We start from the raw sequence: 14,862 nt of genomic DNA, 5'->3' as shown, positions 1-14,862 counted from the left end.
CTGTCCTTATTCTAGTACCACCGTTTTGATTACTGCAGCACTTTAGTAAGTTTTGAAATCAGAAAGCATGAATCCTTTATTCTTCATTTTTCTTTTTCAAGATAGTTTTGGCTTTTTGGGATTCTTTTGGATTCTATATGAATTTTACAGTGGGTTTTTCTATTCATGAAAATAATGCTGTTGGAATTTTGCTAGGGATTACATTGAATCTATAGATCAGTTTGGGTAATAATGGCATTTAACAATGTTAAGTTTTCCAATCCATGATACGGGATGTCTTTCCATTTACTTAGGACTTCTTTAATTCCTTTGAGCAAAGTTTTATATGGTTTTCAGCGCACAAGTCTTTCACCTCTTTGGTTAAATTTCACCTCCTAAGTATTTATTCTTTTGGATTTATTATAAATGGAATTTAAAAAAATTTTCCTTTTTGGATCATTTATTGCTCATACATAGAAATGCAACTTACTTTTGTGTGTTGATTTTGCATACTTCAACTTTGCTGTATTTATTTATTAGCTCTAGCAGGTTTTTTTTGTGGTATCCCTAGTTGTTCTATATATAAGAGCATATCATCTGGGCACAGACAACATTTTACTTCTTGCTTTCCAATTTGGATGCCTTTCATTTCCTTTTCTTGCCTAGTTGATTCGGCTAAAATTTCCAATATTATGTTGAATAGAACTGGCGATATCCATTACTTCTCACAGAAAGTTAGAGTATGTATCTATTTAACTTTATATTCTACACTAGTAGTTATTGAATAGTACACATCAATATCACCTAAGGGACTTATAAAAAAGTTACGTTCCCTATCCTCTCCCACAAAGATTCTGGTTCAATAGGTCTGGGATGAGATTCAAACATTTAATATTTTTTAAAGCTTCCCAGATGTGTGCCTCTGTCCTATATTCTCTACCCAAAGTAATTCATCTCTGAGAACCTTATTTCCTTCATCTATAAAATGAGATTAAAAAGTATAATCACCCCATTTTCTGAGGGCTTAACTATGTGCGAGGCAGCATTCTATGTGCTTCAGTATTATTTCATTGAATTCTCACAACAATCTTTGTTAAGGTCATTACTACTAACCCCCATCTTTACAGATGGGGAGGCTGAGCCAAAGAAATGTTAAATATGTTGCCCCAAATCACACAATTATTAAATGGTGAAATTAAGATTTAAATTAAATCAACATGACATTAGCATTTATAATCTTTAGGATGATGATGATTGTTATATAGTATAAGCCCAATAAATAGTAATTAAAATAATAGTTGTCAAATGCAAAGAAAATAATAAATTATTCATACTGATAGCTCCAAGTCAATAAAAAAGTTAAATGTGTTTATTATTCTCCACCTACTAAAGCCACCAAAGTAAGAGTACATTTTAGAAAGGCTTCCATTAAAAACTAATTTTCCATTTAATATCATTTATATTTTCATTCTCTATTTCCTCAATTCCCATTGACTCCAACCTATTACTACCAGTCTTCCTCTACTGCTCTACTCCACGATACTGCTCTTGACATCTGACCGTCAGATTAACCTCCTATTTTGATTTCCACTAATTTGAGGAGAACATTTTTTGCTTTTGGTTTCCAAAATATTACTCTCTGCTGGTTCTCCTCTTGCCGTCTTTGACTACTCTGTCTCATTCTTCTTTCTTTTCCTAAATGTTATGCTTTCCCAGTTTCTGGCTTTGGTCTTCACTCCTCATCTATGTTCTCTCTACATACTTTCTCTGAATGACGTCACAAACTCCTCTGGATTCAGTCCCAAGCCTAATACTCTAGCTCTGATCTTTTACTAGCTTCACAACCAAATTTTCCCTTGCCACTTGGGCATCTCCCCCTGTATATTTCATCGATATCTCCAGCTAAAAATGCCTGAGACAAAACTCAATCTTTTTGTCCAGAAAAGGCTATCATTCCAAAAGCCTTCTTTCTCTACCTCTGCTCTTCCTCCTGGTACCATATGCTACCCAATCTCTGAAGTTTGAAAACTATGATTCATCCCTGACTTCCTCTATTTCTATTCACATTTATCAGTGATAAAGTCCTGTCATTATTCCTACACATCTCTTTAATTCACACTCTCTTCTCCTTGGCAATGACTTTAGCTCAGAATCTTATCACAGATTGCAATAACCATATAATGTTCCTGAAATGAAATTCTCCCCACTCCACTGTGTAACCTTGTTTCCTAGTTTAAATTGTACTGATGGTAAATGAGGATCACTGCACCAGTCCTATCCCTATTATAGCGTCTATCACATTGTACTATAAATATCTGCTTCCATATTTGATTGTTCCACTTTTTAGTTTTATATCCTGATGACCTAGAACAGTGCCTATCACGCAACAGAGAGTAAATAGATATTTGCTTCTTGAATGAATGACTAAATGCTCTTGTCACACTTACTTCTAAAGAACGTGGGACTGAGCAATAAAAGATACACTTTCATTAGGATAATTAAGAAAAAGGTAAAGGAATAGCTATGAAATAACCCAAATTGCTTGTGAAAAAGTTAAATTTCTAGAAAATCCATTGATTCAAAATAAGTTAGTTTCGTTAGTGGCAGATAGATAAATGAGGTGGTACTTTGTACTCATACCTCTTTTCAAAATGTTTGCCTGGTTTTCTAAGTCAGATATTTCAATCTGGACATTTTCTTTTATCAACAGCTCTCTTTTCTTTGTTACTTCATACTCATTATTGAAGTCTGCAATTTCCTTAATAAATTTTTCCTCCTCTTCTATCACTTTTTTCTTTGTAGCCTCCTAAAAAACGAAAACAAAAGACCAAATATAGATGTTAATTTGTAACAATATTTTCTTTAGTGATTTACAGTGCAGTCATTTGGAATTATTAACAACAAAAATATATAATTGTATATCCTGGTATTATTACAAAGTGCTTTACTCCTCTAGCAATACTAATAAAAGAGCTGAAGCTATTACATAATGACAACCAACTATTCCCATGTGGAAGTTTTATCCTTAATGTTTTGGGAGTATTACTGATGTAGAAATTCTACTATTTATCTCTGTATCTGTGTTTGTGTATTAAGCTTAGAGCCGTATGTGCCATTCTGTCACTGCAATGTGAAACTGGGGAAAATAACTAAATGTCCAAACTTGAAAATAAAAATCTATACTCAAAGGAATAACCGCTAAAGAAAAAAGACAAATAAACAAACAAGGAAATCCAAAGAACCCTTTTAAAATATAGGTAAAGAAGGTAAAATTCTATATTTATTTCCAATTCAGTTCTATGAAATAGCTTACATTCTATGAGACATAACATGAAGAAGAAGTAAGAATTTCCAAGAACTCTGGGCAATGCTAGAACCTAAATATTACTGTATTTTTCTATTTTTTCAAAGAAATGTCCACTGATTGTGAACTGCATTGAGAAACTGGCCATATCATATGTAACCACCAAGTCTGTTGATTCTGAAATCAGATAAATATTTTTAGTATTTCTAAATATATTTTCTTTTGAAATGTCAATTAACTATAAGTCACATTCCTAAACTGGCCCTGTCATTTAAAACTACTCAGTCTATTGGTTCTGACTTAAGATAAAAAGATAAAAACTATCTTTTCACCAACATCCATAATATGACTAAAGTGTGAACCTCTCTGTCTTTCAGAAGCATTAAAACCAAGGTCTCAAAGCCTGAGCAATTCAAATCAGTTTCACTGTTTTTTAAATGCTTATTATAATTGCAAATAATATCTATATTGCATCCCTGCCAATAGAACTCTTTCAAACTGTATTACTCTACCAACTGGTTTTAAATAGCACTTAATACTTTCCATATCTGAACAGGACTATCTGCCAATATGCGTACAGATAATTTTCTAAAAGTACACCTAAGTATATTTAAATACTTTTCAATACAGTTAGTGAAATAGACATTTCTAAGCGGCTGAAGGCTTACAAAGGTTTGGAGAAGCATATTCCTCTGGTTTGTAATTTCACTACACTGTCTTTCTAAGGCATTTTCATGAATCTTCCAAAGCTGTAAGAGGAAAGTTTTTTCAGAAAATTCCTGAACCTTTAAAATGAAAAAACAGAAATCAGAATGAAACAATTAGTCAGACATTTTAGGTGCCTTAGTTAATAGAACAGATCTGTATAGCGTAAGATATTTTCTGTATTAAACTTAAATACAAAATAAAATTCACATTAAACATCGTATTTTATAGGTACTCTCACATATTTTTTATAAGTGTTCTATAATTACAAGTTTTATAATATTTCCCCCCAGTTAGACTATAGGCCCCTCAAGGGCAGAGAACGTGTTTTCTTTTTTCTTTCCAATACCTAGCACATTTCTTAGCTTAGGTACCAAGGTTTTTTGACTACACACACTGAAATCTGTTGCAAGACAGCTTGTGTTAAAGAACAAGTTTCTATTCTCATCATTTATAAGGAAGATATGGATGAATTAAACATGTATACAGTATGACTAATAAAATGAGATAAAATCTACAAACCACAGGCAAAAACCTAGTCCCATGACTACAGTTATACTAAAAAAACACAAATCTGCTAAAGCCTTCAAATGCTTTTGTGAAATCATTTTTTTTATTTTAGTACCTCATTTGGTTCTAGTTAGCAAAAGACATAATAACATTAATATTAGATATGTAACTATTATTTCATTTGAGCCATAAAGAATAGCATCTCCTGAGACCATGAATATTGAAGTGAAAGTCAGGAAGTTTTAATATATAAAAGCTAAAAATGATGCCAGACTGGAAATAATCTTTCCTCTATATTCAGTACTGGCCTTCATAAGAAAGCGTCACTTTTAGTTTGGGGCTGTTCCCATCTCCACAGTGAAAAGAAAAAGGAAATAAATTCAATTTAAATTGCAGAAAGCAAGATTTACGGTAGCCATAAGAATTTCCTGAAGGTGAGAGACAGGGTGTGAAATCTCTGTCCCAGAAGATATTGAATAGTAAAGAGCTTAGGAATAGTCTAGTCCAGAGGCAAAGGGTTGGCCTGAAAGATATTTTGAAATGATACGGCTAAAATGTCCTGGAAATATTGGCATTAAAAAAGTAGCAGAAAAAAAGTAACAGGAATAAAACAGAAAATATGATGTCGCATATATATAATATCACGGCACGTCTGCTCACACCTTCAGTACTTGGTATCGTTCTCGTCAGCTCTATCTTAAGAAAGACATCAACCAAAAATGATGAAAGAGATGTAATTTTCATGACCAAAGAAACTCAGAAAAAATTGTTTTAAAACTGGGGGCAGGAAGAATGGGGCAGTTAGTTATTTTACTGTCTAGAAAGACAGAAATTAGAAAACGTAAGGCCAGATCCATAAAATCATCTAGAAATTGGTCATAATAGCAAGCAAGAATACGATCATGAATTCTATTACATTTATTTAGAATAAGAAAATACTTCAGAGCCACTTACTATTTATTAGTAAATGAGAATAAAATGAGTTCCAGAAAAGTGAAATTCTTTAATAAAGGCAATATATATATTATGGGCAAACTCAGGATTGAAAATCCAGATCTTTTTACTTCCTTTCTTCTAACTAATGACTAGAACTATTTCAAAGTAATAGAGATACTTCTGGAACTAAAAGGGACTTCAGTCTCTGACAATAGCAGAAGTTCAAAGTATGGAAGTTTGAGAAAGAGAAAAATTATCAGACCCTAATGAAAGAAGATGGCTTGCAGTCTACACCTACCTCCCAGAGTTGCTATTTTGGACAGTAACCATGAATGCCTGAAAAACTGCTAGGACCAAATACTGGGCTGGATAAATTTTGGCTTAAGCCAATAAGGTGTGTCAGGTATTATGCCCTTCAGAATCAAAATTCCTGAATTCGGGTTGTTTCTGCCACTGATCTGTTGTGAAAGACTTATGGTAAAACCCAAAGATGAAGAAAATATTACTTACAAGGTTAAAAAGTTTTTTAAATATGACATAACCAAATTTATTATTCAAGTTCAGAAAAGCCTTATGTTGAGAACTAAGAAATTAATATATTAAAGTGGGCTATTAGATAAGTTGGCATTTAATTGTAATATTTTACCACAATCTGAAAAATGAAACCTATGTACCCCAAATGAAAAGTAAACAGCTATTCAAAAGCTTTGTAAGAAAGATGTATCTATACATTTCCTCTTCCCCTAAACTCCCATGGGAATTATCATTTTGAGGTCTTTTCAGCTTCTTTGATATATATTTTTTTAAATTATTGGCCTGCTTCTCCTCATCATTCCCCTTTTCTGTCTTACACTCTGTCTTTATCTTGTACTTCCACATTTTCCTCCTTAAATTAACCTTAAAAAGTCCTAGAATCAATAACTACAGAAAAATTACAGTAACACTAATTTTTAAATTTACTAGGGTCTGTGATTAAAACATTTAATACAAAAAGGAATTGGCAGGTAGAGGAAAGAGCCTAATAGAAAAAGAGGCAAAGAGTCTGAGAAAGCTCAAGTCGGTAAGGTTAAAGAGGAGATGCCCACAATATGCTGATTCAAATGGTGAAGACAGCCATAAGTTAAGGTTGCAGAAGCTACACAGGTTTATTAATAATAGAGTTCTTCATACTTTAACGAAACCAAAAGGACAAAGACTTTTGGATCTTCCCAGTTCCTCTTGGCCAAGTATGTTGTTACTCTTAAAAGCTGAAATAGCTTTTCAAGGCCACCTATTTGCAGAATGCATTTCTCATTATTCCTTTTGTTCTTTCTGTTATCACAACCAATCTCTTAAACTATTTTTCACATTCTTGTGTTTGAAAGCCAGACTTACTGAGGTGTAAAATTTAGGTAAATAAATCCAAATATAACCCCACACATATTGCTATGATCACAAGACAAGGTCATTTCACAGAATAAACCATCATCAGAAACATCTCTTTCATTATAAAAGTGATGGGTGGAGATCAAAACTTGAAAGATGCTGGAAGAAATGTGAAACTGTGACTTAAAAATAATTTTAACTAAGGTATAACTGACATATTATATTAGTTTTGAATGTACAACAAAATGATTTGATATTTATATACATTGCCAAATGATCATCAGAGAAAGCCTAGTTACCATTTGTCACCAAAGTTATAAAATCTTATTTTTTTTTCTTATGAGGAGAACTTTTTAAGATTTATTCTCTTAGCAACTGTCAAATATGCAATACAATATCACTGAGTATAGTCACCTCGCTGTACATTATGACCCGATGACCTATTTATTTTATAACGGGAAGTTTGTACCTCTTGACCCTCTTTACCCATTTTGCCCACCCCGCAAACTCCTCCCAGCTGGTAACTACCAATCTATTCTCTGTATCCCTTAGTTTGTTTTTGCTTTATTTGTTAGTTTGTTTTGTGTTTAGCATATAAGTGAAAGCATATGGTATTTGTCTTTCTTTGTCTGATTTATTTCACTTAGCATAATACTCTTCAAGGTCCATCCATGTTGTTGCAAATGGAAACATTTCATTCTTTCTAATGGCTGAATAGTATTCCATTATAGATATATATTCACTCACACACACAGAGTAAAACCTTGGACTGAGAGTAACTTGTTCTGCAAGTGTTCTGCAAGATGAGCAAACATTTCTAATAAATTTTAACTTGATAAACGAGCCATGTCTTGCAGTATAAGTAATACGTGATGCCAAACGTCACATGATCACAACGGAACCAATGGTTCTTCTCTCTCTCTCTTGCTGCAGAGGAGGAGGAGAAAAAGGCAGAGGAGTATCCTCACTTCAGATGAGATTAGGGATATGTGTAAAATGCGGGAAAGTGCAAAATCTTGTAGAAAAGCACCACCTGAATAAGGCTGTAGCGGTGTGAGCAATGAATCCGTTTCAGGACAATGCAATGTCACATTTCTACGAAATCCTCAAAAGGAGTCAAAAGCAAGTGTCATTGGATAGGCTCCTCGTTAAAGTTGCACAAAAAGAAAAAGATTCCATTGAGCCAACAGATAGCAGGGATTTCATCAGTGATAGTGAAAGTCATCCTATACAACAACCCCCCTCTCTCTTGTCTCCCTCACACCAGCCACGAAGGTTTTCAAAGGTAAGTGCAGATTTATGTTTATTTTTCTGTATGTCTTTTATTTTCTTTATTATTTTGTATTATATTACAGTAATGTGATCATTCTTATATGAATACTGTTGGGTTGTGGAACAAATCATCTGAATTTCCATTAATTCTTATGGGGACATTCACTTTGATATACAAATGCTTTAGATTACAAGTTATGTTTTTGGAATGAAATACATAGATATATATATACATATATATATACACACACATTCACACATATATATATATGCATATATATGTATATATATGCATATACATACACACATATGTGTATATATATGCATATATATATACATACACACGTGTATATATGCATACACACACACACATATATACATACACACATACACACACACACACACACACACACACATACACACCACATCTTCTTTATCCATTCATCCACTGATGGACACTAAGGTTGTTTCCCTATCTTGGCTATTGTAAATAGTGCTGCAAGGAACACAGGGGTGCCCCTATCTTTTGGAATTAGTGTTCCCATTTTCTTTGGGTAAATGCCCAGAAGTAGAATTGTGGGATCATATGGTAGTTCTATTTTTAATTTTTTGAGGAACCACCATACTGTCTTCCATATAGTTGCACCAGTTTACATGCCTACCAACAGTGCATGAGGGTTCCCTTTTCACCACATCCTTGTCAACACTTGTTATTTCTTGTCTTTTTTATTATAACCATTCTAACAGGTATGAGTTGATATCTCATTGTGGTATTTGATATGCATTTCCCTGATAATTAGTAATGTTGAGCATATTTTCATATGCCTGTTGGCCATCTGTATGTCTTCTTTGGAAAAATATTTATTCAGAGCCTCTGTCCATTTAAAAAAAACTTTTTTTAACATTTATTTTTGAGAGACAGAGACAGAGCAGAGTGGGGGAGGGGCAGAGAGAGGGGGGTACACAAAATCTAAAGCAGGCTCCAGGCTCTGAGCTGTCAGCACAGAGCCGTACACAGTGCTTGAACTCACGGACCATGAGATCATGACCTGGGCCGAAGTCAGACACTTAACTGACTGAGCCACCCAGGAGCCCCTCCTCTGTCCATTTTTTAATCAGATTGTTGTGTGTGTGTGTGTGTGTGTGTGTGTGTGTGTGCATGTCTACCAGCTTTAGCAAAGCAGCAGGAGACTGCAGAGGTGGGCATGCCCACTGGCATTAGAAGGCCAGTTGGAGACTGCCGTGACTCTGTGCACCCACCAGTGCTAGCAAGGTAGAGGGAGAGTGCAAAAGTGGCTCCCGCCAGCACTGGTGCTAGCAAGGCAGCAAAATGGCACAAGGTAGAGGAAGAGTGCAAAAATGGCACCACCTCCGCCTCCATCTCTGGAGAGAGTCCCAACAGGCCCCTGTCCCTCTGGCAGATGCTTTATAATTAGCAACTAAATTTCTCCTTCGCATATCTATAGTCTAGGTTCTTTTCAAACTGCTGTTTTGCATTGGGTTCCGGGGCAAATGATTGTGTGGATGAGCCCTTTAAGAACAGAATCCCAGTTCCCTACAGCCCTTTGGATCTCTTGGATGTAAGCACCATTGGTCTTCAAAGGCAGACGTTTTGCAGATTCATCTCTCCTGTGCAGGTCCCGAGGGTTGGTGTGTCTGACGCTGACGTGCTCCTCAGGGAGAAGCTCGTATTTGTGAGCTTCCTCCTGATCAGGGGTTGCTGTGCCAGGGTGGGGTTTCTGGTGAGACTATGTCTCTGCCTCTCCCACCCTCCCGGTGTGGCCCTGTCTAGTATCCTTTGCTGTGGAGGCATTTTTCAGCTAGTTTTCAGGTCTTTTTCAGAGAGAATTTTTCCGTATGTGGCTGTGGATTTGGTGTGTATGTGGGAAGTGAGTTCAGATATTCCTATATGGCCATCTTGAGCCACCTCCCAAAATAGTTTTGAACATGTCTTATGGGGGCAGGTTTGAATTGAAGCACCACCTTATATCCACGGTAGCTTGAACATCTTACGATAAACACTTAAGATGCTACTGATTCTATCTCCTGAGTTACCCAAGAATATCAAGAGGCCACAACAATAAAAAGGGTAGAAGGTTCCTAGCAGCAGTAATACAAATTTCTCTTTCTCATCTCTCTTCTTCCTCTGACTACAAACGAAGAGAAAAGATTTGCATGCCGCCTTAAAGTTACATTCTAGAATCAAATAGCCAAGCTTTGTGAGAAAATATTGCTGTTTTGGAAATTTTTAATTTATAGCACTGCCAACACTCTGGTTAATTCTGCTTCCCTCAGCAATAAAGGTCTTTCTCTCTTTCCCTGTTTTATTCCTCTTGGGATATTTGATTTTTCAACAGAGCTTATAGTTTTCCCAGTGAGCTGACTTATCTGGTCAACTAGGTCAGTTTTCAGCATAGCCGTGATTTGTGACTCTTCACTATTCTTGCTGCCTGGGTGCGTTAAGGTATTTTTCTACCAGAAGAACTTGAAAACTGAAAATGACTAAGAATTCTAAATTAATGTTTAGGTCCACGTAAGCAAGTACAAAGCTACTCTGTTGTGATTGCTATCGCTTAAAATATTCTCAGATTTTAGGAACTGACGTTTTGCTGATTAAATGGTCTGCCCAATAGTGTAATAGGCAACTCTACATAAGAAAACATAGTTAATGTACATTTCACATTTGTAACATCATAGCAATTGGGGGAAAGAATGTGTTATGACTATTACGGCAAAGACATTTTAAATGTTAGAGTACATCAATGAATATTGTATCAACAGCAGATATTAAGGTTTTATAAAAAAATCTATTTTTTATAAATGCATTTCTTAACCACGATGCAGTACTTAAAGAGAAACTCTCCATGACACAGTAATCCTAGTTTCAATGTTAGGAAATATTAGTTCTTACAATGGCTTATAAGGCTTTTCATGATCTACGCTCCCTTATTCCCTTTCCAACCTTATCTTCTACCATTCTCCACTTCAGTCGCTCTCTCCAGCCACACTGGCCTCCTTGATATTCCTCTGACATACCAGGCACACTCCTTCCTTACGGCCTTTGTACAGGCTCTTCTCTATGCCTGAAAATCTCTTTCCCCAGATTCCTCCTGGTTCGTTCCTTTACCTCAATCAAGCCTTTGCTCATCTCTCATCTTTTCACTGAAGGTTATTAGGATGCCAGAGAAAACCACTGCAATTTAAGTTTCTTCTGGAAGTTCTTATGCAATGTGGCAAGAAAAAGGAATAAGAGATATAATTATCCAAAAAGCCGGCACAAAATTCTCTTTCATTTGTTTAGGCAAATGCCATTAATATATACCTAATAAGTCCAAGAAAATCTACTGAGAAACTGTTGGAAATAACAAGAATTCAGGAAAGAGATTAGTAACAAATAAATACCAAAACTAAGTATCTTTTCTAATTACCAACAATAAACAGAAAAAAAAGCATGGAAACAATCTCATTTATAACAGCAAAAACCAAATAAAGAAAACACAAATAAGCTTTAAAAATATCTGAAAGCTATATGAAAAAAAATTCTACTGAGGAATATAAAAGATCTATAGCATTTAAAAAGCTACATATCAGTAAGAAAAAGACAAGGAAAGGATATGAATAGGTAAAACACATAGTAAATATGAGCAATCTATGAACAAAGTAATAAATATAATTAAACAGGAAATTCAAATTAAAAGTATAAAAAGACATTTGTCTTATATTTGCCAAAAGAATAGATAATTTCAATTATATGAGTAGTGAAATTATCAGGAAAATAAACTGGAACAACTTTTCTGGAGGACAATTTGGAAATTATCAAAAGCCTTAAAAGTATATAACCAATTGGTGTAGTCGGTTAAGCGTCTGACTCTTGATCTCAGCTCAAGTCATAATCTCACGGTTCATGAGTTTGAGCCCCACATCGGGCTCTATGCTGATGGCACAGAGCCTGCTTGGGATTCTGCCTCTCCTCTCTGCCCCTCCCCCGCTTGTGTGCATGCTCTCTCTCTCTCTCTCAAAATAAATAAACTTAAAAAAAATTTAAAAAGTATATACCCGCTGATAGAGCAATTTGGTTTCTAGAATTTTATCCTAAAAAAAAAGTGCACAAAGATGTATGTCCAAAATTATCATCACAGTGATATTAATAATGGTAATTTATTAACAGTAATAATAAATGTTTGTCAGTAGGAAAGTAGTTAACTAAGATACGGTATAGCCATTGAATGGAATACTATGCAGTTACTAAAAACTGCTTATCTAGATATATATTTACTGACATATGCAGGATACATCAAACTGAAAAAAAACCAAATCGTTTAAGAAAAAATATATGCACTTAAATAATTCTGAAAGAAAACCTATGAAAATATTAACTATATATTGGAACTATGTGGTAGTTTTCAGTCTGCTTTTGGCTTATCTCTATTTGTGGAATAAACTGCAATTAACACATGTTACTTTTATGAAGAACTCAAACAATTAAAGCCAGTTTGATTCAGGAAAAACAAAATGTCTACTGCATGTTCACCAAATATCATGGCACGAGGTAGCCTACCTCCTGAGACTATAACCCACTCTTCCAGTGGCAACATAAGCAAGGGCTCCTAATAAAGATGGAGAGGAACAGGATCTCATAATAAAGAGAAAAAGACCATTGTAGAGTAATAATCAAATCCATTTTCCTACTGTGGCAGTCACATATCTCCCATTCCTTCCTCTTTTCTGTCTTCTCTTAGGAGGAATTAACAGAATTTTAACCAGGACAAACTGGGCTGCAGTTAAAGCCATGGAACTAGACTGAATCAAAGAAGCTGAGGGAGGCAACCTTTCAACTCATCCTGAGATATTAATTCAGGCAATAACCACTCCTAAGGCCACATGGGTACCAATGGCTACATGAGAAATTCTCCCCAGAAATATCAAGATCACAGGCACAGCCGCAATAGCCAGTTTGCTCTTGACCTCTTCCATTCACCTTTTTTTGAACCCATCTGGTATTACAAAGTCCAACCTAAATCTAATCTTCTCAAAATAACCCCCATACTCCAAAATTATTCTTCCCCTTTTCCTCAAATAAAACTCCCATTTCCAAAGAACTGCTGATTCAGCTAGGTATTAATCTGATTAGGGAAAGAGCAGTAATGCACAAATACTGATAGGCCAAGAACACCTTGTAACGATACTTCTTAATCTGAAAGGCTCATGGGGGAGATACTCTGAAATAAGGTGATTTCTATGCTATTTGACAATTCAGGAGGCAGTACCTTATCTTACCTATCGCTACATCTTCCTATTCTGTCAGGATATAAAACAATGGAATGCTGAAGGCAGTGATTTTTCATGTACTGCTTTTAATGGAAGAACTATAAAATGTCACAGGTGCTTTAAAACATACATTTTCCTCCTCATAATAAGAAAATTTGGCACATGAGCAAGAAAAGATCATACCTCAGTCAAGTATACTACAAGAAAGTGGGTTGGGGATATTCCCATCAACTTGTCAACCATCAGCTTTAGCTTTAAGAAGACAGTTCATACTTTAAGAATTCGAGAAAACAAGAATGGGATTAAGAACAATGCATACACTGGATCTGTTGGCAAACTGTAAATCTGAACAGTTCTCACATAATGACAGCATGAATCCCACCCCCCAAAAAATACTGTAATGGAAGATAAGAGAATTACCCAAAAGCTTACAGAGCAAAAGTACTGTAAATCTCTGTAATATAGTAGTACAGGGTACAAAAAGATACATTCTGTTAATCAAGTCTGTGATGTCCTCAAAAGGATACAAAGGTATGTTCCCTTAAAAAAAAACAAGAGCAAGTAAGTACATAAGAGAGTAATATACAAATACAAGCTGAGATTAAAAGGAAGACAGATAGTTAAAGAAATAAAAAAGTAAGAACATAACAGGATTTAAATTTGCAGAGTATTCAATAACAGAAACAACACTGCCAAAGATGGAATCAGTAATATAAAGTATAAAGAGTTCTCCAAGGCTGCTGAGAAGTAGCAAATAACAGAAGATCATGGGTTCAGAGAACAGAGAACAAAGATCTAAGCTCATCGGGAATAGGGGTACTTGAAAAAGAAATCACAAGTAATAGTTGAGGTTCAAATGGGAGGCTCACCCATGGTTTAGACAAAACAAACAGATGCATCTGTGAACAAAGGTGTTGTATGTAAGTACTGAATCACTAAAATGTGCACGTGAAACTAATATTACACTGTATGTTAACTGGAATATAGATAAAAACTTCACAAAATCAGTGGTGCTAGAGCTACATAATTTTCTAAAAATAGGTGTGAGCCAAGAATTTTGTATGCAAACTAATACTCATTCAAGTGTGAAAACAACAGAAAGAAATTTAGGACCTTAGGGGCTTAGAAAATCCATTTTTCCTGAAAAATTACTTGAACAGTTATACAGATTGACCAAAAGATAGGTAAGAAATAAGAATTCAAGAATGAGGAAGTTGAGGCATTAAGATATTGTAAAGTGAAAAATTCTGGTTAATATGGCAGTCTAAGCAAATGTGAGCAGGACCCACTTTCTCCTCAAATACAGAGAAATGCTATATAAAATAGAACTACATTTAAAATAGACATTGTTTACATAGTCAACCCGGAATCAAGAATGGGAAATCGTCATGCCAGAAACAAAGAGGAGACTCAGGGTAAAATGGTGTGGTAGAATTTAAGCCCAATAGATATCTTTGAGACTGGGTTACAGGTATTAGGGACTAATGTTTCCAATGCCCACATAAGACCAAACGTCAGGACCA

At 35.0% G+C, this 14,862-nt stretch overlaps 1 protein-coding gene and 1 long non-coding RNA gene across 8 annotated transcripts in view; one reads left to right on the top strand and one right to left on the bottom strand.

The window, feature by feature from the left end:
* LOC122231890 overlaps positions 1-14,862 on the top strand; it is a 58,816-nt gene that overhangs the window by 17,879 nt on the left and 26,075 nt on the right. Inside the window, exon 3 of one of the 3 annotated variants that reach the window (XR_006209174.1) lies at positions 12,811-13,170. The exons of 1 other annotated variant lie outside the window; for it this stretch is intronic. This is a non-coding gene — a long non-coding RNA (uncharacterized LOC122231890). Of the gene's footprint in view, positions 1-7,732; positions 7,951-12,810; positions 13,171-14,862 lie in introns of those variants that run through there. One more of the 3 variants, XR_006209175.1, reaches the window with a different exon arrangement.
* CCDC172 (coiled-coil domain containing 172) overlaps positions 1-14,862 on the bottom strand; it is a 110,891-nt gene that overhangs the window by 82,741 nt on the left and 13,288 nt on the right. For all 5 annotated transcript variants that reach the window (XR_006209172.1, XR_006209171.1, XM_042960674.1 and 2 more), the window contains exons 4-5: positions 3,952-4,068; positions 2,620-2,785 (exon numbers count right to left, since the gene is read on the bottom strand). Coding sequence is in view for 3 of the 5 variants with exons in the window: in XM_042960674.1 (XP_042816608.1) it covers positions 2,620-2,785; positions 3,952-4,068 (283 nt within the window). In the remaining 2 variants the exon portion in view is untranslated. The remainder of the gene's footprint in view (positions 1-2,619; positions 2,786-3,951; positions 4,069-14,862) is intronic.

The sequence above is a fragment of the Panthera tigris genome, chromosome D2, assembly GCF_018350195.1.
Source record: "Panthera tigris isolate Pti1 chromosome D2, P.tigris_Pti1_mat1.1, whole genome shotgun sequence".
Taxonomy (NCBI): Eukaryota; Metazoa; Chordata; class Mammalia; order Carnivora; family Felidae; genus Panthera; species Panthera tigris.
This window is presented reverse-complemented; position numbering and strand designations above follow the sequence as displayed.